Source organism: Gopherus flavomarginatus, chromosome 9, assembly GCF_025201925.1.
Source record: "Gopherus flavomarginatus isolate rGopFla2 chromosome 9, rGopFla2.mat.asm, whole genome shotgun sequence".
NCBI lineage: Eukaryota > Metazoa > Chordata > Testudines > Testudinidae > Gopherus > Gopherus flavomarginatus.
The window spans coordinates 53985695-54012523 of record NC_066625.1 but is presented as its reverse complement, the minus strand read 5'-3'; the positions used below and the strand labels follow the sequence as shown (position 1 = coordinate 54012523).

The 26829-nt window shown below is 51.3% G+C and overlaps 1 protein-coding gene across 4 annotated transcripts; it reads left to right on the top strand.

Annotated features, from left to right (window-relative positions):
* Positions 1-223: 223 nt before the first annotated feature.
* Positions 224-26593, top strand: ULK3 (unc-51 like kinase 3). 4 transcript variants are annotated; one of them, XM_050966818.1, is made up of 16 exons: positions 224-441; positions 1852-1989; positions 2782-2902; positions 3300-3404; positions 3929-4072; positions 4993-5075; positions 8405-8560; positions 8782-8887; positions 9418-9458; positions 10101-10203; positions 10513-10577; positions 12786-12864; positions 12987-13027; positions 14313-14360; positions 14592-14646; positions 23556-26593. In XM_050966818.1, exons 1-16 carry the CDS (start codon positions 340-342, stop codon positions 23570-23572), a joined length of 1404 nt encoding a protein of 467 aa, XP_050822775.1. In that variant the 5' UTR covers positions 224-339; the 3' UTR covers positions 23573-26593. The 4 variants fall into 4 exon arrangements, with proteins under 4 accessions (XP_050822775.1, XP_050822774.1, XP_050822773.1 ...); XM_050966817.1 differs by having other exon boundaries at positions 1849-1989; positions 12990-13027; XM_050966816.1 differs by having other exon boundaries at positions 1849-1989.
* The last annotated feature ends 236 nt before the right edge of the window (positions 26594-26829 follow it).

The following is a 26829-nucleotide window of genomic DNA, read 5'->3' as shown; positions in this document are numbered from 1 at the left end:
CAGATTCAGGGTTTGTGATTGCTTCGGGGGTGGCTAGTCATCACTTCCAGCTGTGAAATTTCAGGCCCTCTCCAGAGAATGCTGCAGGACCGTATTGCTAAAGGCTCTCATGTCCCCTTGCAGTCGCTGCAGCTGCCGCTGGGAGCAGGGCAGAGGGCTCCCTGGGAGCCTGTCTCTGATCTGTGCTGCCAGGTCCCTTTAAGAGAACCAGGAAGTGTGCTGCTTGCTTCTGCATGTCCCTCCTTGGGAGGGGATCAGCTCCCGCTCAGTGTGCAGGGCGTCTGTGCTCCAGGAGGGGCTGGGGCCCTGCCTCCGGGGGCTGTGCATGGGGCAAGCGGGATGGCAGGGGCTGGCTGGGCACCGCCACGCCTGGATGAGTTCATCATGACCGAGAGGCTAGGCAGTGGCACCTATGCTACTGTTTACAAAGCCTACAGGAAGGTAATGGGGCTGCTGGGTGCAACCAGAGGGGGATGGGCTGGGAGATGGGCACAGCCAGAGGGGGTTCTTGGGGGGTGGAGAGAGGAAGGGCACGAGTGGAAGCATGCTTTAAATAGCCCCCGCTAAGAGGCCGTGTCTTCCAAGGGAGCCTCTCTGGCTCTGCCATGGGGGCCTGACCAGAACTCTCTCCCCAGCCCGACAGCTGGTCTGCCAGTATAAACCCATTCCCTGGCACGGAGCTGAAGCACTTTCACCCTGGCAGGGAGCTAGCTAGAGCAGGGCTGCTCCTTCAGTCCTCGACTCTTCGGGGTGACTTTGGGCAAAGCCTCGCCCTGTGCCTCAGTTTCCCCATTTGTGACAAGCAGATGATGATACTCTCCAAGGGAGGCTGTGTGTATCGTTATTGTCTGCGATGCCCTGTGAGAGCTGCGTGGGGAAGGGGCTCTAGAGGGACAGAACGTTATGGATAATGATTCCCCTTAGAGGAATGCCTGCCTGGCATGACTCTCACACCCTACGGGGAGGTGTTTCCATTTTGCTGCCCCGTACTGTCATTTCCGTGGGGACAGGGGCTCTCCTTCCCCATGAGGTTTCGGGTCGAGAGCCCAGTAGTGCCCCATTCTTGGAGGCTGTATTTCTAGACCAGGCAGTGCTTTGAATCCTGCCACTTCTCCATCATCCCTCCCCTCCCCACCCCCAGCACTGCACTGTTGCCGAGGGGTGGCTGAGCCGAGGCTCCTCTGGGTTGTGCAGGTGCCATGTGATATGATTGACTCAGGAGGTGTGGATGACTGATGTGGGATTGAATCGCTTAGGTCCTGCATGACCCCATTCCCACAGTACCTGTGCACCTCACACTCGCTAGTGTATTTATTCTCACACACCCCTGTGGGGTCAGGCAGTGCTATTATCCCTACTGTTCAGACGGGGACATTGAGGCCCAGAGATGCTAAGGTTATGTCAACTGCACGCCAAGCCAGGCTCTGCCTCAGTCTGAGCCCAAGCCCCACTTCCATCCACGCGCAAATTAGTCTGACTCAAGTCAGCAAGCACTCAGGATCCGGGTCCAACCCCCTGCTGGGGGCGTGGATCAGAGCCCAAATCCCACTGTGATTTGGGTCCACGCCCTGTCATTTTGCAGTGTGGGTGCAGCTGAAGCCGCACATCTGAGTCAGAAGGTCTGCGTAGTGCAGTATGGCGGATGTATTAGCATGGCTGTGAGACCCAGGTCCAGCAATTGTAAACGCAATTTACAATGCAGTGTGGACACTCAAGTGTGGGCTTGAAAACAATGAGTCCACAAGCCCGTGTCCTACAGACCCAGGTTTACAATGTGGTGTAGACAGCTCCTCAGTGACCTACCCAAGGTCATGCAGGAAGCCTGCATGGTTTCCATTCCCTTTCCAGAAGAATGCCCGGGAAGTGGTGGCCATCAAGTGTGTGAACAAGAAGAGCCTGAACCGGGCATCGGTGGAGAACTTGCTGACAGAGATCGAGATCCTGAAGACTGTCCGCCACCCACACATCGTGGAGCTGAAGGACTTCCAGGTGAAGAGCAGCAGTGCCAGGGCTGACTAGGGCTTCGTAGGAGATGCGGGGGTTGCAGAGGGCTGGCTAGCAGGTCTCTCCAGACTTGAGGACTTGGAGGGCCAGCTTGGGGGCTTAATGGGGGTGTGTGTGACTGAAGCATAGGTGCCAGCTCTGCGGGTGCTCTGGGGCTGGAGCACCCATGGAAAAAAAATAGTGAGTGCTCAGCACCCACCAGCAGCCCCATGGATCAGCTTTTTCCCCTCCCTCCCAGTGCCTCCTGCCTGCTGCGATCAGCTGTTCAGGAAGTGCGGGGGGAGGGGAGGAGGAGCAAGGGCAGGAAGAGGAAAGGGGAGGGAGCAGAACAGGGTGGGGCAGGAAGGGACAGAGTGGGGGCAGGAAGAAGCAGGTTGGGAGCTTGGGGGTGGGTGGGGAGTGGGGGCTGAGCACCCCTGGGAACTGGGGAAGTTGGCACCTCGGGACTGAAGTGTTGGAGCAAGGGGCCTCCCGAGCCAACTGCCCTGCCGCTTCCATGGACTGGAAGCGGCAAGGCAGTTGGCACCTGGGCAATGCTTGTGGTTGGGCCACATACACAAGCCCAGTGCAACCCCACTGGCTTCCCTGGGGTGTGTGTGTGTATGAAGCTAGGCCTCTGCCTGCAGCCCTGGAGAAGCAGGAGTCAGGCTAATGCCTGGTACCCCCACCTAGGAGTTACAGGTTGGTTTTCCCCGCTCCCCATCCCTGTTGTGTCACGTTTGGATACGAGATAACCCAGCACCCATCAGCATGACAGATTCTGCGTGTGTCTTCCAGTGGGACAGTGACAACATTTACCTCATCATGGAGTTCTGCGCGGGGGGGGATCTGTCCCATTTCATCCGGACGCGGAAGATACTCCCGGAGAAGGTGGCACGGCTCTTTCTGCAGCAAATGGGTGAGGGGACCCCTGACCCCACCTCTCCCACCAGTCCTTGGCTGCAGAACCCTCGTCCTTGGGGGCGGGTAATTGCGTGATCCTTTCACTGCTTCCCAGGTGCAGCAGCTTTTTGAAGCTGACTAGAGTTGCCTGGAGCTGGAATTTGGGCAGGACACTGGAGTGAACGCCTCTACTCTTGTGACAAATGCCCTGGGGTCCCTAACGCAGTGGGAAAGCAGGGAGCATTTGGATCAGGGTCGGGAGGGAAAGCGGGGTAAGAAGGAACAGAAGTGACTGGTCCCATGGAGCCACTGAAGGAAGTGGAGTCTTGGAGGTGGGGGAGGGCCACAGATTGGGGTGGAAATGATGCTCTGATGTCCCTCCCATGTCACACTGGGTCTGTTTGTCCTGCCAGCATGTGCCCTGAAGTTCCTTCATGACAGGAATATCTCCCACCTGGACCTGAAGCCTCAGAACATTCTCCTCAGCTCCGTAGAGAATCCTCATCTCAAGCTGGCAGGTTGGCACCCTCTTAGCTCATGGCTGTAATGGGGAGCCTGGAGGGTGGAGGTGGGTGGATTTAAGGGGAAGGGAGGTCTCTGGATCTCCACGGGGAATGGGCCAGAGCCCTCGGCTTCCCCCTCCAGTAAAGGGAAAACCCCTTAGCGGGTTCTGCCGTGTCCACTCCACCGAGCATGGGTGGCAGCGTGCTGGCTTCCTCACATGCAGTCCCCCGCCCACGTGCTGAGGGGAGTTCAGTCTCTGGCTTTCATTTGGCCCTTAGATTCTTTGCCAGCAAGGCGCCCCGTGGTTACTGTCCTGTGTAGCTGGACTGAGACCTGCCAACTCATTCCACTCTGGCCATTGGGTGGTAATAACTTTGAGCGACTCTGGACCTGGGTTGGATTTGAACTGGGTGAAAGGCTCCATATCCCATTACCAGTCCCCTGAGCCATCCATCCTGCCCCTAGTGAGCTTGTTCTAATGTGTCTCTTGTTGCATCTCCTTGGCCGTCTCCCTTCCCGCTCTTTCTGCTCTCCGCAGATTTTGGCTTTGCGCAGTACATGTCTCCGTGGGACGAGAAGCATGTGCTCAGGGGATCCCCACTCTACATGGCCCCCGAGATGGTGTGCCACGGGCAGTATGACGCCCGTGTGGACCTGTGGTCCGTGGGGGTCATTCTTTATGGTAGGTCCCCCTGCCTCTGGGCTGGTGGGTGAAGGGATCAGTCTCTGTTTGCATAGGTGAGATTCTTCAGCCTTTGCCTTCTAGCTGCCTGTCTGTTACAGCAGGGCCTGCTGGAGCCATGGATCAACTAGTATTGCTGTTACATACCTGGTGTCCAGGGCTAGGCAAATCCCAGGAGATTGGAAGTTTCAGTCAGAATAATCTCCCCAAAGTCTGGATCTCTTGAGTCAGAGTTGAAAATCTCACTGAAACAGACATCTAGTACTTGATCTGGGGTCTTCCCATTCTCTGTGTAGCTGTCTGTATGGTGTGCGTTTGTTGCACAAACGCTGATGAATTTTCGCCTTAGGAGATAGAGAAGTGCTGTTACTTCTGTACTACAGATGGGGAACTGAGACACAAAGAGACAAAGGCTCAGATCCTCAAAGGTTTTCACTGATTTCAATGGAAGTTAGTAGAGCCCTGCAAATCTGCAGATCTCCGCTGTATATCCGTGGGCCATGTTTGTAGAGGGCGGATTGGATGTGGATCCAAATTTTGTATCAATGCAGGGCTCTAGAAGTTAAGAACCTAAATACCTTTTGAGGATCTAGGCCTAAATAACTTGCCCAAGTCACACAGAAGGGAGACTGTGGTAGAACCAGGAAATAAACGAGGTCTCCTGAGACCCAGTCCAGTGCCTGAGCCATAAAACAGCCCTTAATCCCAAGGTCGTTCTGAGATCGCCTTCAACTTTTACCATCAGAAACAGCCTTTGGGATCTTCAGAACTTCAGTGATTCCCCTCTCCCCATCTCCCTTCATCAGATGACCCCAAGTCTGAGCGGTATGTTTGCTCTGTCTCTCTGAATGAGGCAGCAGCCGCTCTCCTCATTCTGTACCGAAAGGACTGACCCACGGTGTTTCTTTCCACCTCCCCAGAGGCGCTGTTCGGGAGGCCGCCTTTTTTCTCCAAATCATTTGCCGAGCTGGAGGAGAAAATCCGCAGCAGCCGGGTGATCGAGGTAACACTGGGCCAGCCGGGATGTCTCGAGGGTGGGTGATGTCTGAGCTTGTGTAGGTAAAACTGGCAAACAGGAAGCACTCTGCAGCAGTGACTATTCTAATGTGTCTGACTCAGTCAGATATTAAACTGATAAGACCAGATATAACTTAATAGATAATGTTTGTACGTCACGGTCCAGGAGACACAGACAAGGCTTTCATCTCGGGGCCAAAAAACCAAACACATCATGACACTTGATCATAGCCTTTAACAGGCCGAGAGACTACTTATGCTTCATCTAAGCTCTAAGGAGCCGAGAAGCGATTACTCAGGGCAGGCAAAAGCAACTCTGTTTTCACCGAGGAGCCTGCGCGGGCAGCAGGAGTGTGTGTCCGCCTGGGGGCTAGACAATCCTTGCTGATCTGGATTTTCTCGGTAGCTTGCTGCTCCATGGAGCGCTGTGGCTCTGGAGGCCTTGGCCTGCATTCCAGTCCTGAGAGAGAGAGAGAGAGAGGACTCTAGGGTGGAAGGAGGGGGCAGGTGAAGGAGGAGGGCAAACAAGTCACATAAGTCCAGTGTCTATTGTTTCCCCCTTTAGACACTGGATGGAGAGGGAGATGAGGAAAGTCCCAGACACACTGGAAAACCACAGAAACAATTGATCCAGGGAGGGCAGTGGCTAGAAAGAGACAGTATTGGGTCAAATTTGATCCAAAGTGTAAGATTTTGTGTTTAAACCTCCCCCACTCCCACCCCAAAAACTTTCTACCAAACCTAAGAGCAGTAAAAATATTTCTATTAAGTTAAAAAAAAAAATCATTGCAGGGGAAAGAAGGGTTTAAAAACCAGCAGTCGGAGTCTGCAAGGTCAGCTGCATGGTGCCTGAGAGTGAAACTGACTAGGAACAAAAATGAAGCTGACTCCAAACAAAAGTGGAAGCAGTTTATCTCCTTGCATTGGCTGAGCAGAGGGAAATCGGTTGAAGGCAGCACTAATGCAAGTGGGAAGTGTCAAAATCCTCTGAATAATCTTAGGTGTAACTCAGATAAGGCAATTGGAACAAACTGCAAATTTTTGGCTCATTACGTCCAGTTTTACCAGCCCGCAGGGTTCAGAAATCACTGGTCAAGACCCTGAGAAATTGTGAGATTGGCTTGAAAATCAAGAGATTTTTTCACAATAATAAATGTTTCTCCCCTGGCTTTGGTGACTTGAAGGGGTTTTCAAGCTTTTTTTTCCCCACCATCAAAGGGCTGTAATTTTTTATTTTATTTTTTTTAAATAAAATGAAAGCTGAGATTCTCACATGATTGTCCGGCTCCAGGTGCTGAGGCTTTATGAAAACACCAGATGTTGTAAGAGTTGGCAAATCTGAGTGTCCCTTTCAGACAGAGATCTCTCTGTTGTCTGTCAGACCACCCCGTGTTCACCTCTGTCTTGGAGTTTGAGCAAGCTGCATGCCCCAGCCCTGCCTACCCTTTCACTGCTGCTCAAAGTGATCACCTGTATAAACCACAGACTAACTCCCATCTGTGACCCTGATGGGTAAAAAGACATGACTGGCTCTGCTGGAGGGCAACCCAAGGGCTTTATCAGAGACAGCAAATCTGTTACAGGCAGAGCAGAGTCCCATGGGGAAGGGAAATGAATCCCACAAGCACTGGATGTGGTTGTGGTCATGGTAACCAGCCACGTCAGCATGGAGACGATATCGTCTCACCTTCGTCCGAAGGGATCATGGAGCGCCTGGCTGGCTGCCTAGGCAGGAATCGCATCGCTGCCGTGCGGACTCCGGGTGTGTTCCACCCCAGAGCTGTATTAACAGCATGTGGCAGCCCTACCTGAGAGGTTCTCTTTAATAAGGGGGTGATGATGATTTCAGATACGTCCACCCAGCTCTTTTGCTGCTAGACCGCCTACCCCACCTGTTCTGCCTCTGCCATCCACTGTCAGAAAGGCAAGAACATGCCTGAGACAGGAGGGGTGGGTGAGCGAGGCCTGGCAGGGGGTGTCATGGCATAAATCCCAACTCTGAACCTTAGCGTCCAAAAGATGGGGTACCAGCATGAATCCCCCTAAGCTTAATTACCATCTTAGATCTTGTAGTGCTGCCACCAACCAGGACTTGCAGTGCCTGGTATACTCTGGTCCCCCAAAAACCTTTTCAGAGGACCCCAAGACCCAGACCCCCTGGATCTTACACAAGGAAAGTAAACTCTTTCCCCCCACCGTTGCTTCTCCCAGGCTTTCCCTCCCTGGGTTACCCTGGAAGATCACTGTGATTCAAACTCCTTGAATCTAAAAACAGAGAGGAATGCACCTTTCCCCCTCCTCTTTCCCCCTCCCCAAGAGGTAATACAGATTCAAGCTCCATGAATCTAAAACAAAGGGATTCCATCTTTCCCCGCTCCCTTCTCTCCCTGTCTCCCACCAATTCCCTGGTGAGTACAGACTCAATTCCCTTGAGCTCAACAAGGGGAAAAAATCAATCAGGTCTTAAAAAGAAAAAACTTTTAATAAAAGAAAGAAAAAAAGTAAAAGTTGTCTCTGTAATTTAGATGGTAAATGTTACAGGGTCTTTCAGCTTATAGACACTAGAGAGGAGCCTTCCCCCCAGCACAAATACACATTAAAATCATTCCAGCAAAATACACATTTGCAAATAAAGAAAACATTCAAAAAGACTAAACCGCCTTCTACTGTTACTTACTATTTGAATAGAAAATTAGAAAGCCTGTAGGTACGTCTGGTTACTTTCAGAATCCAGAGAGAACAACCGACAAAGAAAACACACAAACAAAGACTTCCCTCCACCGAGATTTGAAAGTATTTTGTCTTCTGATTGGTCCTCTGGTCAGGTGGTCCAGGTTCACTGCTTGTAACCCTTTACAGATAAAAGAGACATTAACCCTTAACTATCTGTTTATGACAGGGGGCAGCACAGCCTGCTGAGCCCTGGAGTTGCGGGGAAGGAGTGCACTTTGTTGATGGCTCCAGGGGCCCTGCCCAGAGCAAGGGGAGGGCAATCCGCAGGCCTGGGCTTTGGGGGCCTAGTGTCTGCATCAGGCACCACTGCAAGGTTGTCATGCCCCAATCTGTTCCCTGCCTCTGATGATGGAGACACTGGTAACCTTGGAGAACCGTGTCCAGGTGTGAGAAGTGATCGGTGGAGGGGGCAGGGGAAGACTGGCTGGGAGATCTCCTAGGGGGCCTCCCGTCCCCTTTGGGCCCCCGTACAAGGGCAGTAGTATCTGCAGGTGTGACCCTGGCTCTTTCAAGCTGTCCAGGCCTCAGCCATTCAAAGTCACCGTGTGCAGCTGCTGCCTGTTGTATCCCTCTGTCCCCCAGCTGCCCAGCCGACCCCGGCTTTCCCAGGAGTGCCGGGATCTCTTGCAGCGGCTCCTGGAGAGGGACCCGCTGCAGCGTATCTCTTTCGAGGAGTTCTTCGCCCACCCCTTCGTGGACATGGAGCACATGCCAAGCGCAGAGAGCCTGCGCAAAGCGGTGAGTCTGACTGACACTGAGAGATCACTCAGGGCATTGCTCTGAGGGGAGCCCCCTGTGGATCTGCCAGGCACTGACCTGGGACATGGCTGTGAGAGGAGGTCGCAGTGCAGTAGACCTGGTGAAAAGCAGATCTGAGCCTGATCTCTTGGCTGGTGCAGTACAGATCCTAGCCTTGTCCACCTCTCTAACCACCTCCCCTGCCCTCTTCTCTGTGCCAGACCACCCTGGTAGTGGAAGCTGTAAAGAAGGATCAGCAGGGAGACCCCTCGGCCGCCCTCTCTCTCTACTGCAAGTCTCTGGAGTATTTTGTCCCTGCCCTGCACTGTGAGTGACTAAACCTGTTTCTCCCCCATCTGCCTCTTGTTCCTCGTGGCTGGTGGGAACGGTACCAGGCGACAAGGGCTCACCTGTTGCATGATGTTACCAGTGCAAGTATCTTCACTGTAAAGTGATCCCCCACCTGAATCCCTTCTCCTCTGGGCACTGCATTCTGGTTGGGACTGGCCTGCTGGTCTGGGAACGGTCTCTCAGGGGAAGAGTGGGGATTTGAGGATTGCTAAAACTCTTATTCGGGGGCTGGGAGGGAGCTGGAAGCAGATGGAGTTGATTAGTGTGTGGGGATCCCACACACACACACACACTCACCCCAGGCCTGGAAACTACCTTAAGTAAAGAAGCTCTGTGTGGGCCAGAAAAGGCCAAGGTGTTGGTTGGGCTTCCTGACCCCCAAGTGTTCTGCATGGGTTGGGGGTCATGTTCTGAGAGTCATTAGATCTAGGGGAGAGACTGACTCCTTGGGCTGGGGGAGGCTTGAGCTGTCAGTGTGAACTCCTCCCCCATCTTATCTTCTGCAGATGAAACTGATGCTCGCAGGAAGGAAGCGATCAGGTCAAAGGTCAGTGACAGACCACACTAAAGCAAGGTTGGTCCATCCAGTGGTTAGGGTGCTAACAGGAAACTCGGGAGACCAGGATTCAATGCCCTGTTCAGCCAGACTCTGCATGACCTTGGGCAAATCACTTAGCCTCTCTTTGCCTCAGTTTCCCCCACTGCACAGTGGGGATAACAGCGCTGCCCTACCTCCCAGGTGGGTGTGAGGATAAATACACCAAAGACTGTGAGATGCTTAGATACTGCAGTGATGAGGGCTGTATCATTTCCTTAGCTACACAGATCTTTCCAGGTTGGATGGGTGAGGCTGGCAGGGGGTGTAGGTCAGATGGGAGCTCAGGCTGGAGAAGGTTGGGAACTGGCATGAAGGTGAGAGGGAGCATCCAGGGATGGATGGGGAGGGTGGGCTGGGCTGGGAGTTATGTGCGGGTGAGAAGGGAGGGTTGGCCAACAGAACAGTGGGCCCAGCACTATCTGCGGGTACAACTGGCGCCTCATGTGGGATCCTGTGTATGGGGGTCTCCTGCTGCCTCCATTCTCCTCCACACACCCCTCCTGTGAGAGCCAGCTGTCGGAGCTGTGCCCTTGGAGCCAGCCTGGAGAGGATAACACCTCTAAGGCCTGCCGCTGCTTCTGCTTTCCTCAGGTGGGACAGTACATCTCGCGAGCGGAGGAACTGAAGACCCTGGTGACATCCAACAACAAGACCCTCCTGCAGCAGGGCAACCCTGTCAGGGACATCCTCAAAGGTAAAGCTCTGGATGGGCAAAACCTCCCTTCCCCCCAGGAATGGGCCCAAGACGTCTTGACTGGGGGGATTCCCATCTAGGCTGTACCATGTGATCAGAGTGCACGGGGTGGAGCTTAAAAGGGGGAGAGAATGCTGCCTCCACCTGTAGAGCAGGGCTTGCAGAGATGCTGGTAGCACATAGGAGAGAGGGCAGCTCAGTTCCCCCTCGCCTTGCAGTAGTGAATCCTAGTTTCCCTCCCCTAGCAGGGTATTCTCTCTACCCGTGTTGCTCTGAGGCCTCACCTTTTCTTGGAACATCTCATTACAGAGATGTCCAGGGACAAACCCCGCCTGTATGCCGCGCTGGAGCTGGCATCTGCAGCCATCACTAAGGTGAGTCCCAGAGTTAAGGGACAGAGGTTGTTGCTCTGGATAGCAGCACAGTGCCAGGATCATCCTCCTTAAGTCACCTGATACACTGGCAGTGGAGGAGGCTAGAGACAGAGTTAAGACCTCTACACGGATAGGGGCAAAGCTAGGAACAAGCTTGGGCAAGAAGATCACTGCTTGGAAGGAATTAGTGGGAACTGGGATCCCTAATCAGTGAAGGCCATAGGTGGGCTCTTTAAGCAGTTGAGAAATAATAATGCATGCAGCACTTTACAAAGCAGCCATATCACTATCCCCATTTTACAGATGGAGAAACTAAGGCACAGGATGGTGAAAGAAATTGTCCAAAGTAACCTAGTGAATAAATGGCAGAGTCAGGAAAAGAACCCAGGAGTTCTAAGACTCAGTTCTCCAGCCAATAGAGAAAATTCCCTTCCTGTGACATCACCCACTACATCACTTCCTCTTGTAGGGTTCACAACAATGTCCAGCCAAAAGGTGACCTCCCTCCCATGTATTCCATGCCTTGGGAAAACTGATCAGCTTTGAGAGCCATAAACTGCCATCTTGCCTGCAGACCCTCTCTCAGCCCATTGTCTTGCTGCAGCTGTAGTTTCATATCAAACATTGTATAAGCTACACTTTAAAAGGCATCCATTGGTCCCTCCCCCAGTATTGCTGGTTGCTTATATGGCAGGTGGGAGAATCCGTTGCCACTCAACAGACCTTAGGCTCCACCCTTAATGCAGCAACACTTCTGTGGTTGACCCCAGAGAGCCCTTTGCAAAGACCCCAGCTAAATTTGGGAGGGGGCAGAAACAGAAGTGCAGCTCCCATGATTGGTGCACGCCAGGTGACAGCCACCTGAGCCTGTCTGAACTTAATCTTGCAGCGCAGACTGATTGGTATCTGATTTTTTTCTGGACTGGAGAGAGAGTTAGTTATTCTACCTCAGAGGCTCCCGTTGGATGGGAGACGTAGTTATAATACACTAGAACAGTGTGTGTGAAAGCAATGTCTCCCTCTAGTGGCTTCCCAAGCATCTGTGGCAGCCTGGTCCTTGCTCGCAGTTAGAGAAGCTTTCCTTTAGCTTGAGTAGCAGAGAGGTGGGTGTTTGATGCTGAAGATACCAGGTCTGAACCCTGCTGAGACCTGCGGACACCTGGCCACTGTGTTACATAGTGTCATGGTTCAGGGCTAGCTGCACCTTTGATCCCTCTCATTCTGGCTGAGTGCACCCCGCTCTGGCGTCAGGCCTCTTGCCTGTACCAGGGCTTGGGTGGAATCCCTGGAGTCTCCCACTCAGCCCAGATCTCAGCTGAAGCCCCCCGTGTACCAGCTGGGATTGCTCAGCAAGCCCAACTGGGCTTGGCAACTTGCAGGACTTCCCTTTGGGAGGTGTGGTGAAAACAGAGCCTCAGAGCAGCTTTTTCAAAACTCAAGATTGTTTTATCTCAACAGCTGGAACAAAGGGTACCGAGAGAAAGGACAGCAAACTGTTTATGTGCATATCTGTCTTAGCTAAGGCTTAGGTAGGCCTAGTTTCTCCAGACCCCCGCATTTCTCAGTCTGGGGTTCAATCTGCTTTCTCATAGCCCGGTGTCTCCCCTCTATGCCCCAGGGGCTCAGTTTTTATCCACTCCACATTTCTTTGTTTCCATTTCCCATCTGGATTTCCACCTCCCCTTTACCATCCAGGGACTGTTGAACTCTGCCTGGTCAGAGGCAAACTTCAAAGAGACTGATAACTGCATTGTCCCTTTAAGTGTCTGGGAATGGAGGGCGATCAGACATGTCTATCTGCTTTCCTGCCTTGGGGGCAAACTAATGCCTGAATTAACCTTTTGTAATCATAAAACAAACACACAAACAGATATAATAGCCATGAAATATTACAGGCATCATCCTTTACACATGCTCACAGAAGTGAATTGCCTGTGCTCATATCTCTGTCCATTTGAGGATTTCTCTCTCCAGGACTCAGGAGATATGCTGGGTGAACTTGGGCAAGCTGTGCCTCAGTTCCCCCATCTGCGAAATGGGAATAATGATCCAGCCCTCCCTTTGTAAAGTGCTTTGAGGTCTACTGCTGAACAGTGCTAGGTAAGAGCTTGGTACCCTCACTGTATGTGCTTTCTCTCCTGCCTCTCGTCACTAATGTTATGCAGTGTCCGGGAGCTTGTCTGTAAACTTCTGGGGTCTCTGTTCCAGGAGGAGGAGGGCAAGGATGACCCTGACACACTTGATCTCTACCAGCAGAGTCTGGGGGAGCTGTTGCTTATGTTAGCTGGTGAGTTACAGCCTGCAGTGGGGTTCCAGCTGGCGCTGCTGGAATCTTGCTTAGCAACAGAGACCGTACATGCTGCTATTCTGTGCGGTGCTGGAGGCTAACACTGCCTGCTCTTTTTCCAGCAGAGCCTGTGGGCAGGAGACGGGAGCTGCTTCACTCTGAGGTATGGAATGGGATCGTTTCCTTTACCTGCTCTCCCAGAGGAGCAATCCAATGGGGATTTCAGTTACAGGCTCCCTTGGTTTTAGCATTTGCTTCCATTCCTTCCTGCTAGGGATGACCCACAGCTGGATACTGAGAGCCCTTTGCCAGTGGCAAGATCTCTGCCCAGGGGAGTGGCAGAAGTTTCATTACTCCAGATCAAGTTCTCGGTCAGGGACAATCCTGCTCTGACCTCCCCGGGAACAGGCTAGATTGGGTTTTCAGCTGGTGGGGTGTAAGACAGGGGTGAGTTTGCAGGGGGAGCTCAGTGGATTATAGGACTGTATCCTATTCTGGGCCCCACACTTCAGGAAAGATGTGAACAAATTGGAGAAAGTCCAGAGAAGAGCAACAAAAATGATTAATGGTCTAGAAAACATGAGCTCTGAGGATAAATAGGTGAAAGCAGCAATATCCCTGACTCAGGAAGATTTAGCAGGAACCTGGGCGGAAGGAGGAACTCACTTGGGGCTGCTGCCTCTCCTACTTGCTACTCAGTTCTAGAACAGCCGCGTAGGCCCCATCTCGTCTCCGCCTCTTGGAGTGGTGAAGAGAAGGAGGAACAGCACAGCAACAGCCCTCTGTCACCTTCCCTGGTTTCCTCCTGGGCCCCAAAGCCCACAAACCTTGGCAGCTGCAAAGGACTGTGGGATATGGTGGGTTGTGGGATGATTTTTTGTTGTTGTCTTCAGATAAAAAGCAATGTTCTGGGCTGGATTATAATAGTACTTAGCACCTGTTCTAGAGCACATTCCGTCCCATTTTATCAATAGGGAAACTGAGTGGGAGGAAATCACGTAGGTAGCCTGCAGCTGAGCTGGGAACAGAACCCAGGCCCCCACGTGTCAGGCTGGTCCCTAACCACTAGACAGCGCTACCTCCTTTGGACTAAACAAGCTTGATTAGTCCAAATCAGCCTCCTTAATGCTGACTCTTCACCTCCCAGCTGCACTCCCATGGTGGTCCTCGAAGCCACTGGTAGAGTCTCCTAGATCCCAGCTGTCCTTCTCCCACTCCCCAATTCCTCCCCAGGTGACCCTCCTGGCTGAGGAAGGTTGGACCCAGCTCTCTCCTGAGGCTAACCATGTTGCCTTCTCCCAGGGAACCAAATCAGGTTCCCTGCCGCTAAGCTGCCAGGCCAGCCTTTCTCGACTTCCTGAGCTGGCATCATTTAGCTGCTGGCTCATGCTGAGCTGTGACTCCTGGTCACAGAGTGGGACAAGTGATTGTTTGTTTCTTGCTGGCAGATTCAGACTCTGATGGGCCGGGCTGAGTTCCTGAAAGAGCAGATCAAGGTACAGCAGGGCTGGGGGGTGAATAGGGAAGGATTCATGCGTGGGGTGGGGGCTGGGGTGTAAATGGATACTTGGGAATGTAAGAGAATGGCCTGGGTGGGATTGGGGGAGGGGGGCCGTTGAGCCATTTGCCAGGTGTGGGAAGGTGGGGGCGGTAAATTGGGTGTCTGGGGATTAGACAGCGATCGGCCCCTGGCCGCAGTGTGATGAGAACTCTCCTCTGTGTTCCAGATGAGGGACGCGCAATCCATGGGCAAGGAGATGCTGTCAGAGTCTGTCCAGAGCTGTGAGTGTGATTGTGCCTTACACAGCACTAGCCTCTCCCCCTCGCTGTTCCCTGCTGGCAGCTCCCCCCACCGCGCCTCCCATTAACACTGTTCCCTTTCCTCCCAACCCCACCCATGCAACGCTTCCAGTCCCTCCTCAGCACCGCGCCATGCCAGCTGCCCTCCCTTCTCCACCTGGCTGTGACTCCTTCAGCCCCACTGGCTTCTCACTGCTCTGTCTGCCCTGCTAACCCCTCCCGTAGGGTCTCACTTCTGCTCCGTTCTGCCTCCCACCCCATGGAGCCTCTGTGGAGAATGTGCAGAGCCCATGTGACTGTCCTCCACCATCTCCCTGCCTGAGCCCCTCTTCATTTCCCAGGCTCCTGACCCCTCTGCTCAGTGTTTTATTTTGGCTCCTCTCACCCCATTGCCACCTCCTGGTTGTCTCGCCTTGGCTGCACTTGCTCCTACTACTGATCCCCACTCGCCCGCCATCTTCACCTCTCTCCCCTCTCCCTTCTACTTCTGAATGGTTCCTTAAGTCCTCCCACAGCTCCTCCTGCCTCTCCAGCTCCTACCCGCTCTCCTCCTCCTCGTCCCCTTCTCAAACCTGCTGCCCGCTCCTGCCCCCCTCCCAGCTCTCTCCTGCATCCTCTGCAGTCCGGCTTCCATCCCAGCTGGCCCAGCTCTCACTGAGACAGCCAGTGACCTGGTTCTGTGGGCCTGTCCAGTTGCTCCTTCAGTGTCTCTCTCTGTGGCCCCATGACCTGCTGTCCATCCGTGTCCTGTCAGGCTCCATCCTCAGTCCCCTCCTGCTCCCGCCATGCTCCGTTCCTGGTCAACCCCATCCACTCTCACGCCACCAACTGCCATCTCCTTGCTAACAACTTCCAAATATGCCTCTGTTCCCCTGCTGAGCCCTACATCCGCCACTCCCATAGTTCCTGCTCTGGGCCCTATCCCGTGTGTGTTCATCCTGCCCACTGCCTGTCTGATCCTGCAGCCCCTTACTCCCACCTGCTGCCTGGCCAGCTCCTCCGCTTGCTGTCCCTGAGATCTCCTGCGCCCCCTAGTGGCTCCACACATCCTCATGCACCACCCACTAGGCCAGGAATAGCCTGGATCCGGCTAGGGCTCTCTGCGGCCTCCAGACACAGCTTCAGTGCTGCCCACCCCTCTCAGCGCCCGACTCACTGTCCCAGTTCATACATCACGGACAAAAATCCAAATGTCTTAATGCTGCTTAAGCCATTCCTCCCTTTATCCATCTCGCCTGGCACACAAGATGCACATGTAGCAATCAGCACGACCCCTGACCGTTCCTGTGCCCCTTCTGACGTCTCCTCCCGGGCAGTTACATCTAACCTAGACTGTACGCTCTGTGGGAAAGAGACGGGTTGTCTGCACCTGGCTCTAAAATGCCACGCCTCTCTCGTGCTGCTGTACAACCAGCCCAGGCGGCAAAGAGTGGCTGGATTTTTCAGTAGCCCCCATAGTGAGTTAAGAGCTGGTGCCCAGCCAACCCCGCCCCGCCAGGCTCCTGACTCACTGTGTCACTTTTCAAAATCCCACCCTGGGATCGTTAGGTTGGAATCAGGAGAAGCGGCAGTACCCAGAGTCAGGAATGGAGAAGAGGCTAAAACCTAGGTGTCTCCCCGCTCCTGGCTGCCTGGGATCAGAGGTGGGGAAGGGGCTGTGGCTCTCCCCTCTGTTCAGTGGGGGAGGGCAGGCATCCCTATGCGTGGGGATGGGGCATAGGGAAGGTCTCAGTGCTTGCCCCCCTCTGAATTTGGAACAGTTTGATGGGGAAGGGGTAGCGATCGTCCCCTCCCCGTTTGAGTGGGGTAGAAGCAGGCCTTTGTGCTGGCTCTCTGCAGCCTGAGAGAATCCACAGGTTGCCGCTAGTCCCCATCCCCTTTGTGCTTGGCTGCTTGACTGGAATACACTGTCGTATGGGACCAGTTCTCTGCCCCAGAGGGTGGTAGCTTCTCATGGGGGCAGGAGGTTGCTGTGGGGATCTTTTTATTTCTTCTTGAACAGATGTAAAGCCTTGAGGAGGGGCAGACGTCTGTCTGTCCTGCATCCCTCTTCTACGCTTGACAGATCACAGGGGGATGCCCTCTCCCTTTGTTCTGTCAGGCACGGGGGATGGGTGGAGGGGGACAGGCAGGTGTTCAGAGGGGCCCCCAGAGGCAGCCCTTTGAACTGAAATAGACATGAGGCGCTTGGCTCTTTGTCTCCATGGGAGGGGCCCATTGGAAAGGCCAATGCTCCAGAGAATGTGCTATAAGGAAGGGACCCTACCTGCACTGGCCAGTGGGCATGGACCAGATGCAACAGGGCTGGGACAGAAGCTAAGGGACATGGATGGCTCAGGGCCTCTCTCTGCCCAGGTGATGTGTTGGGACTGGGATGGGGGGAGCAGGGTGCTGTCCCTATAAGTACCTCTGCACCGGCTGGTCTAACCCATTGTCCAGATTTTTCAGCTCTTGGAGTCCAGCAAATCTGTGTGATCTGCTGACCTGGAAAATCAGAGCTGTATTCTCTCTGCCAGGATGCAGTGTGGAGAGCCAGGAGGAGACTCGCTCTCCCCCCATTTACCCCAGAGCCCCTTCCCACGGATTCTCCTCCCTGCTCCACGCAGTCATGGGGCCAGCAAACCTGGCTCCCTCCCCCCCCGAGCTCTTTTCTCCCCTGCTGTACCCTAGGCTGCGGGGAAGATGGAGGCCATGGGCATGTGAGATGCGTGACAGCCTGGCACAGCAGAGGGAGAGCTCTGTTCCAGCCCAGGAGTATCTGGGAAGCCTGGCTGGGTGTCAAGAAGATTTAACCCTTTAATGTTTAGTTAGCTCTCACCTCATGCTCCCAGGGTGGCATGTTGGGAGCCAGGCTCTGTACAGATACTTGTCCGCACTCTTTTTAAATTATTTATATTTTTGATAGAGGTGAACTGAAACCTTTTAAATCGCCCACCCTGGTCTAAGATCCCAGCTGGGTGCCGGGATCCAGGCTCAGACAGGTCAGTTTTCTCCCAAGGCCAGAGCTCATAGGCTGCTTCCTCCTGCTCCAGTCTGTGGCTCTGCTAACTCTTACATTGAAACAGGGATCCACGTTCCCTGGACTCCCATTGCTCAGCCAGCTCTCAGTGGCTTAATGAGCTGAAAAATAGTCTCTACTCCTTATGAGTGTAAACCTTCACCATGTGAACTGTGTGTAAACGGGTTTAGCGATGTATGCCTGAATCTTCAGGCAGCCTGAAAGAATAGCTCTGAGAAGTGTGAATTGCTCCCATTCAATTCTGTGGGGATGTTGACTCTAAGGCCACGTCCAGACTAGGTATTAAAATCGATTTTAGATACACAACTTCAGCTACGGGAATAACGTAGCTGAAGTCGAATTTCTAAAATCGAGGTACTCACCCGTCTGGACGGCGCGGCATCGATGTCCGCGGCTCTCCGTGTCGATTCCGGAACTCCGTTCGGGTTGATGGAGTTCCGGAATCGATGTAAGCGTGCTCGGGGATCGATACATCGCGTCCAGACTAGACGCGATATATCGATCCCCGAGCAATCGATTTTAACCCGCCGATGCCGCGGGTTAGTCTGGACGTGTGCTGAAACTTAACGTGGGCTTGTGTCCATGTTGTTAACTATTACACCGCTGATCAAAGCAGCTGAGAGAGAGTGAAGACCTGCACAATCTGCTGTGAGTGGCATCTTCTTTCAGTGACCAGCGGGCAGAGCTTGGGAGGATGCCACCATTTATTTTCCCAGCCTGAGCCTTGTAGGAGGAAGCCCTAATGTGCTTTGACTTCAGTAGTATCACACACTCATGCTACTTTGCTTTTTGTCCATTTTCCAAGCCCTGTCTGTGCCTGCCAGCCTGACTCTCTGTATAGTTTCATGACACAGGATGAATTCTTGGCCTCCTGTTTACAACAAATGACATTGTCTTGCCAAAATGGTAGGGCTGCCCAGAGGATTCAGGGGGCCTGGGGCAAAGCAATTTCGGGGGCCCCTTCCATAAAAAAAAGCTGCAATACTAGAGAATACTATATTCTCGTGGGGGCCTCTGCAGGGCCTGGGGCAAATTGCCCCACTTGCCTCCGCCCCCCCCCCCGGGCGGCCCTGCAAAATGTCCCCTCCCAGCTACTGTGCAATGTGCTAATGCTAGTTGGTTGCTACTGTCCATCCTAGAGGTGGCTGCATATGGTAAATTGTGCATGTATGGTCTGTGAAGTGCTTTGGGTTCCTTGGCCAAGGAAAGGCGCTATATAAATAACAGGACCCCGCTGTTGTCCTTGCAGTATGTGTAGTGAGGAACGTGGCATCTTGCCCACCCAAACGGGCTTGACTCACAATGGAGGTCTCTTAGATGCCTGTTACCTGACCTGAAGACACAAGTGAAGGCCAGGATTTTCAGAGGGACTAGTGGCATTTTGGTGGGTGTCAGACTTGAGACCCTTTTAAAGGGATTTTCTGGAAGTGCTAAGCATCTCCTCTGAAAATCTGAGCCCTTTCAAATGCATCGAATCTGGCTCCCAAAACCACTAGTGACTCTGGAGATGCTCACCTGATGGTGTTTGTGGCTCCCATGTGTTTGCACCCACAATTATTTGCACCTGCAAAATGGGAGGCTGGGCTTCCAAATGGGTCTGTAGCCTTTCTGTGCACGCCCCCCCTGACCTCCGTCTCTCAATCCCTGTGCGACCAGGCCGTTGATCAGCACGTAGAAGTGGGGGCGTGTGGATTTAACACTGAATGGAGGGAGGGAAGTGGATTTTCCCCTTTCCCTCTACTTCGGTCCCTTTCTCCTTCCATCTCTCCTCACTGACATGCTGACGGAGGAAGGAGGTCAGGGGCTAATGGAGCTTGCGAGCAAAGTAGTTTTTTGGCTGCAGGCCCTGTACCAGCAGCTCATATGGGAACAGATGGGGTGTGGGGATTTGATTTGTACATTATAAGGTTAGGATGGGGAGGAAATGAAGGGCTCAGCTCATCAGATTTGACATAAAAATCCTGCCTGGAGGGTGCATTTTATTATGATGATGATTTCAATCCTACATCTTCCTTGCAGTAAGCTCTTGAGTGGAGTCGAATGGGGTAGCCATGGGATTCCAGCATTACTGCTCTGCAGTGGGCATGGTGCCATAAACCAGGCTCCTCTTGCAGCAGCTGTGGGAATAGTCATGTGTGTCAGTGTCAGGGTTCCTTCCCCACTGTGAACTCTGGGGCACAGATGTGGGGATCTGCATGAAAGCCCCCTAAGCTTATTTCTACCAGCTTAGGTTAAAACCTGGTACACTGCCACCACCAAGTGATTTAACGAGAAAGAGGGAAAGGACCACTTGGAGTTCCTCTTTCCTCAAAATATCCCCCCAAGCCCTTACACCCCCTTTCTTGGGGAGGCTTGAGAATAATATCCTAATCAACTGGTTACAAAGTGATCAAAGACCCAAACCTGTGGGTCTTTGGAAAATGGAAAAATCAGTCAGGTTCTTAAAAGAAGGATTTTATTAAAAAGAAAATGTAAAAATCATCTCTGTAAAATCAGGATGAGAAATAAGTTTACAGGGTAATCAGATTCAGAGAACCCAGAGAAACCACCTCTAGCCTTAGTTTCAAAGTTACAACAAAACAGGGATAAACCTCCCTCTAGCAAAGATAAAATTCACAAGTTGAGAAAACAAAGATAAACTAACACGCCTTGCCTGGCTGTTACTTACAAGTTTGAAATATGAGAGACTTGTTCAGAAAGATTTGGAGAACATGGATTGATGTCCGGTCCCTCTTAGTTCCAAGAGCGAACAACCCCCAAAACAAAGAGCACATACAAAAGCTTTTCCCCCCACTCCCCAAGATTTGAAAGTGTCTTGTCCCCTTATTGGCCCTTTGCGTCAGGTGTCAGCCAGGTTATCTGAGATTCTTAACCCTTTACAGGTAAAAGGATTTTGGTGCCTCTGGCCAGGAGGGATTTTATAGTATTGTATACAGGAGGGTTGTTACCCTTCCCTTTATAGTTATGACAGTCAGGCAGACTGACTCCAAGTGACGTCCACCTTTCTGTCTGGGGCAATCTGTGCACAAGAGCCCTCTGCCCCCTGGGTGCATCTGCTTAGCAAACTCCGGATGGTGCCGCTCGGCAGCTGGTAAAACAATGCTGTATTATAGGAGTATCTTCTACTGCCTAGTCTCATCAGCGTGGATGGATCTGCATGTCTTACATGCTGTGTGAAGAGTTAAAACAGAGAACCAGGGACCCCCAGGGTTGGTAAGACGTTATGGAGTCTTTCCTTGCCTTCTTGATCACTAAAGCTCAAGATCACTTGATCTTCAGCCCAGTGGTGAAGTGACCAAAAGCATTTTCCGCCTGATAGGTAGCTGGTTATATATCCTGAAGTAAGTTGGTTCCAGTCCTGTTCTTAACAGATAGGTCTCCATATGACAGGAGGCTGCCTTCCTGGCAGCCTTAATAAGAACGAATGGTTTAAGAGACCTGAATGATCTAGTCACACTTTGGAAGCTTGCACTGCATGTGATGTACTTGCTCTGTAGATAAACAGAGGACTTCAGGGCTGGTGTTCTGTTTCCTTTCACCAGGAGCACTGTCAGCTTGAAATCTTGTCTTTTTTTAAAGTGATTCAGTGGTTTCAGGTCCTGCCCCTAGTTCCCACGGCCAGATTTTGTGATTGGTTAATAATCATACAGCCCAATTTAAGTTGTTTTTTCCCTCCCTTTGCTGTGTGAGACCCACATAAACAGAAGAATCTGTCTGACCAAACAGGTTAAAGAGTGAAATTGGCTATTCACAATATGCAAAGCGAAGACAAAAACAGAATATTTCTCTCTAATCTCTCTTATAAGCAGTAGTCTTGGAAGGGTTAGATTGTATTGGTAAATGTTAAAATACGTCGATTTGACCATACACACACAAACAAAAAAATATTTCCATCCGTAATAATCAAAATGTATAGATAGGCAAAGTAAATAAAAAATGCTGCTTGAGAAATGGTTAGTTTGACTCCAGGATATTAACTTTGTATATTTGAATGTCATGTTGACAATTTGTTTTCACAGTTCTAAATTGTGAACTTTTTGAATCTCAGCATCTCCCGTCCTTCAGTAATTACTCGCTGACTCACACCCCCCCCCATCATTTCCCCAAACTTGGACAATTTAAATTGATAAAATTTTCAGGTTTTCAGCTTTTTTTTTAAATTTTGCTCAAGTGAGAACATTTTAAAATAGATTAAAAAAATCTTTAAAAATCCTTTAAAATAAACATCTGTCAAAGTGATCAAAAACTAAAATTGAATTCCGCCAAGCCTTGTTAGAATGTAGCTGTCACTCCAAAACATTACTTACAATTTCCAACCCAAGTGATGTTTTTGAAAGTTGATGTCCTTTTTAAAAAAGGAACTTGGCGCTGTTGATCTGCTCTAAAGCCCAGTGAGGTCAGTGGAAAAGCCCCATATGATTTAGATTTAACCCAGCTCTTGGGGGTCAATCTTCCAGAGTTTCCTGGGATTGTTCCCATTGAAGGCATGGGGCAATCCAAGCCCAGCTCACTGCATTTACATTCTGCCCCATTTCTAGATCCTAAGGGCCTGATCCAGTGGCCATTGAAGCAAATGAGTCTTTGCTCTGGCTTCAGCAGGTGTTGTTGGATCAGACCCCAGATTTCCTAGGGCAGAAGGGAGGGAAAATGGCAGAAGCTGTGCTGTCAGAAAGCAGCAAGCCAGCTATCTCTGCAAAGCTCTGCTTGCTGTGGGGCTGCAGCTTCCTTTGCTCACAAATCCCCCTGGTGCCCAGAAAGGAGTTGCAGGCACACAGCAGGCTATTGGCCAGGCTGTGAGCATGCCATTGAGGGCAGCTGCGACCCTGGCCATGCTCTCCCTTCTGCCCTAGAAGATCAGGGGTCTGATCCAACACCCGCTGAAGCCAGAGCGCAGATGCTCATTGGACCAGGCCCTCTGAAATGAGGTGAGTGGGGCCAGGATAGAAATTATCTGCGTCTTTCTGGAAAGCGGTGAATTACGTTGCAAGCAGTAACCTTTGCACTCCTGACGGTCTTGCAGAGGAGTCGCTCTTCGTGTCACTTTGGCAGCCTGCACCGTTCAATGCTGGATGAAGAAACATCAAAGTTAGTTCATTCCAAAGGCCCTTAATCAGTGGGCCCTTTCAGCTCAGACTCAGCACCACGTGGCTTGCACTTGGGTTTACTTTAATTTGGATGCTGCTAAACCTTGTGGTGGAGATGGCTTTCCCTGGTCCTTATCTCCCACTGCCTTCCTGACTGTGAACCCCTATCCCTACACAATGGAAAGGAGGAGAAGGATACAGCATGTCACTCTGTCCAGTTTCCCCCATCCCAGGTCCTGCTTCCTTCCCCACATTAGCAGGGAGCACAGCTAGGCTTAAGAGTAGCTCTGAGAATTGTTCTTCCTGAAGTAGTTGGGTTGGAGGTTAAGTTTTAAAGGCAACAGCTTCTGATTGCAGATAGATCTTTCCATGATCAGCAAGGCTGGGAAATAATATAGAAAGGCCCTGATGTATGGTTATATTGGTTTTAAAACCTCCTTGCTTGCCTGTGTTTTCTGGTGCCTTGCTAAAAATCCAGATCCATACAACCTGTAGAAAGTTTTGAGTTCTGTAAATCAGAGAAGCCCTGTCTGTACAATGGGACCCCAATCTTGGTTGGTCTGTAGGCAATACCATGATAAACATGATTAATAATTGTCATGCAGTCCAGCAGGCCAGGAGTGAACAAATATTCAGTCTGATGTCTCAGCCATGTCATTTATTATTTTGTTGTTCCATGGTAGCAATCATGGCCCCAGTGTGACACCCCAGTACCTGCACTGAAGCATTCACAAGCTAAGCAAATAATTTTCCATTCTCCCCCCCCTCCTTTGTTTCCTGTGTCACAGCCTGTATTCTGCAGTAACACCCAGGTGAGCATGGACCCCTCTGGGATCAGTACAGCACCCAAGGCAACAGATACTGACAGACCTCCTCAGTGCCAGCCTCCTCATCTGACTTCCCATCCAGGAATCATGTGCAGTCATTGTGGTTTGCATATGTGTATTATCAGATACATGGGTGGTTTATATACATACTGTCACGTTAGTTACAGAACACGAGTTTATCTAGAGGGTTTCACTTATATGCACTGATGATTTTACATATGTATATACCCAGTATATATGTACAAAGCATTGTAAAAAATGGGCGTGGGCTGTCATCACATGTTAAGCGAAGAGAGAATTTAAAAAGAGCTTTTAGTATTTAATGTCAAGGAATACCCCTAGCGCCATTACTGAGCCCTGCCTGGGGAGCTAGGGGATAATGGCAAGATTTAGAGTTTAAAGAGCTGATCATACAAACAGGGCATTTGGATGTGTTGCTGTAGACTACTGGTCTTTAGGGAGCTGGTGAGGGACGTGATAACAGAAGGCAGGGGCTTTAGCGCTACCTTCTTTAAGGATTTGCTCCCTGCGGCTGCTCCTTCCACACTCACTGCCTCTCCACAAGAGTTGTGGATAGAGGGGCTGGGAAGGGGCTGAGGGGGATCTGAGGAAAGGGTCTGAGTCCCATCCCCCTGGTTGCAGGATGGTATGAATGTATTTCTGCCTAATCCCCAGTAGCACGCTTCAGTCCCTCCAGTCAGGGGCTCCGTGACTGCGGCAGACGGCCTATTCCACCCTCTAATCTCCTTCACTAGTGGGATAAATACTGTTTTCTTCATTTTAACTCCTGCAGAGTCCTCCCCCGTCCCCCTCCGTAAACTCTCCATCATCCCCTGCAGACCATGTGCTCATCTTTCCTTTGGGCCATACATGTTCCTTTCTCCTCACAAATCCTCATCTAGGACACCTTTTTTAAAAAATCCTGGCTCCTGATTGGCTAGTGATGTGCAGCCAGTGCTTGGCTTTCTGTCCACACCCTGAGGGAAGAGAAAGGAAGGGGGAATGTACAAATATAGCTCGCCTCCCTGGGGCCCCAAGGGGCTGAGCACCTCTTGTGAGAGTCCTGGTATCTCCTGAAGTCAGCGAGAGCTGAGAACACTCAGCACCTTGCAGGATCAGGGCCCTGGGGATCTATGGAAGAAAAGCACTTAGAAGGGCCTGATCCAAATCAATGGACCAGGACCATAGTCTAAATATTATCTCCTATGCACCTTTAATCTTGGTAAAAGCCACACCAGATAATCTCTCAATAACTGGAATCTATTTGGTTGAGCTTTTACCAATTGTGTTTTAATTATTCAGGGCTCTGTTTTTTTTTAATTGGATCCTAAGCTGACTGTTAAACAGACACATCAATATTGGCTTGTGTTTTGACTGACTGGATTGGAAATCCAGCCAGCTGCTTAGAAAATGCTCAGCGGCGTGGGAAAGCCGAACAGCAGCTAACACTGCAGTCGGGTAGGTGAGGGCTGGGGTCACATCCATGAGCTGGATGCTTATGTGAGCAATGGAGCTGAGTGGAGGCTGACGTGCCATGCCGTATGGAGCACTGATGTGTGCAGCACTCCAGGTCGGGCGTGACTAGAGCTGGGCAAAGAAACTTATATTTTTTCCATTAAAAATGCAGCTTCGGCAACGCTGAATTGTTTCACAAATTCATGGTGATTCTGCTAAATTGTTTTGGTCCTTTAAAAAACATGGAGGGGGATGGGCTTGAAACTGCTTTTAGTTCCAAACTGTCTCTTAATCTTATTAGAACGTGGTCAAAATCCAAATATAATGGTTTGATTTTGTCAAAACAAAATCTCATTTGCCCCAAAACAATTTGTTTTGTTGACCTTCCAGACTTGCCAGTGAACCAAAAAACTCTATTTGCCCAGCCCTAGTGCTGACTTGAGAACTGCAGGTGTGCCTTCATCAGTGGCTCAGTCAGCTCCCTGCTCCTACATCAGATCTCTCAATCAGTCCAGTCTCTCCGTTTTGGAGCAGAACTTCACCATGTGCATTGTGTGTCCTCCCCAATCTCTGTAATATTGTGTCCCTAACCAGCGGTTTCTCAGGCTGTAGCAACACTGTCCTGAAATGGCTGGGGCGAGATTAAGCAAGCTAGGGGGACAGAAGGGTTTACATCAACCCTAAGAGCATTGGGCTACATCTGTGCACTTTATTGTCTGAAGCCAAATACGCCAGCTTGAATTTATCCTGACTGATTTTCATGCCCTTTGTCTACTTCTGTAGATCCTGGACTATCCCAGACAAGGGGAGTCATTTGCTATGGGGCAAAGGGGGCAGTTACCCCTCCCAGACCTTGATTTGCCCTTCTGCCACAACTTTTCGTAGGTCTCTGTTCCATTTCTCTCCCCTCCATCGCCCCCTGACTTTCCAGGATACAATCTAATCACATAAAATGTTCTATATGCTGACAACTTTCCCCCCCTCCTGCACTCCCCTGAAATGCTGCAGGCCCCTGTGCCAAATTCATCCCACTGGAGGTCATGACAAAATTCTGGTTGGGATCAGGCTTTGGCCTTATTCCTATGCCCATATACCTGGGTGCTGAATTGCTAACCACCAATTTCTCCCTAGCACTGGGTTTATTGGGTCTTTCTGTTTGGAGCTGCTTTGAGCCACAATCCTGACTGATCCTTTCCTCCCTGTGACAATCTTTACTTAGAGACATCACTTAACCCTGAAACCCCCAACGTTATTGTGGACTGAACTGACCCCAACCTCAGTTCTTATTTTTGATGATGATTTTTCTTTCTGTTCTGCTTGTAGAAGGCTGGGTTGATGACTGAGCTCCTCAGAGGCGCGGGCAGCTCCTCTGGCTCTGTGCACTGGTCGTTTTAAATGTAGGGGAGGAAAACGTAAATTGCAGCAGTTGCTTGGCAGGAGGCAGTGCTGTGTGACTGGGCCCAGCACTGCTCGGAGCTTTTCTCAACGTCTGCTGCATTTAAAGAAAATGTTATTGTTGGCTTTATTAAATAATTTCCCAAATACTCCAGTCCCCAGTTCCTTTCTTCAGTGCCCGGCTCGGATACAGAACCATCATTTATTCAGCTGGACACAGACCAGATATTACAGTTTGTAGGTGACAAGCGTCTCTGTTCACACAGGGTCTGATGAAGAACTTTGCAGCCCCTGTTCCCAGTACTGACCCAGCCCCTGCTCTGTGGGCTGGGGAGGGAGCAGTGAACCCACCAGCCCACGTTTGCTGTCAGCCCCCAAGAATAAC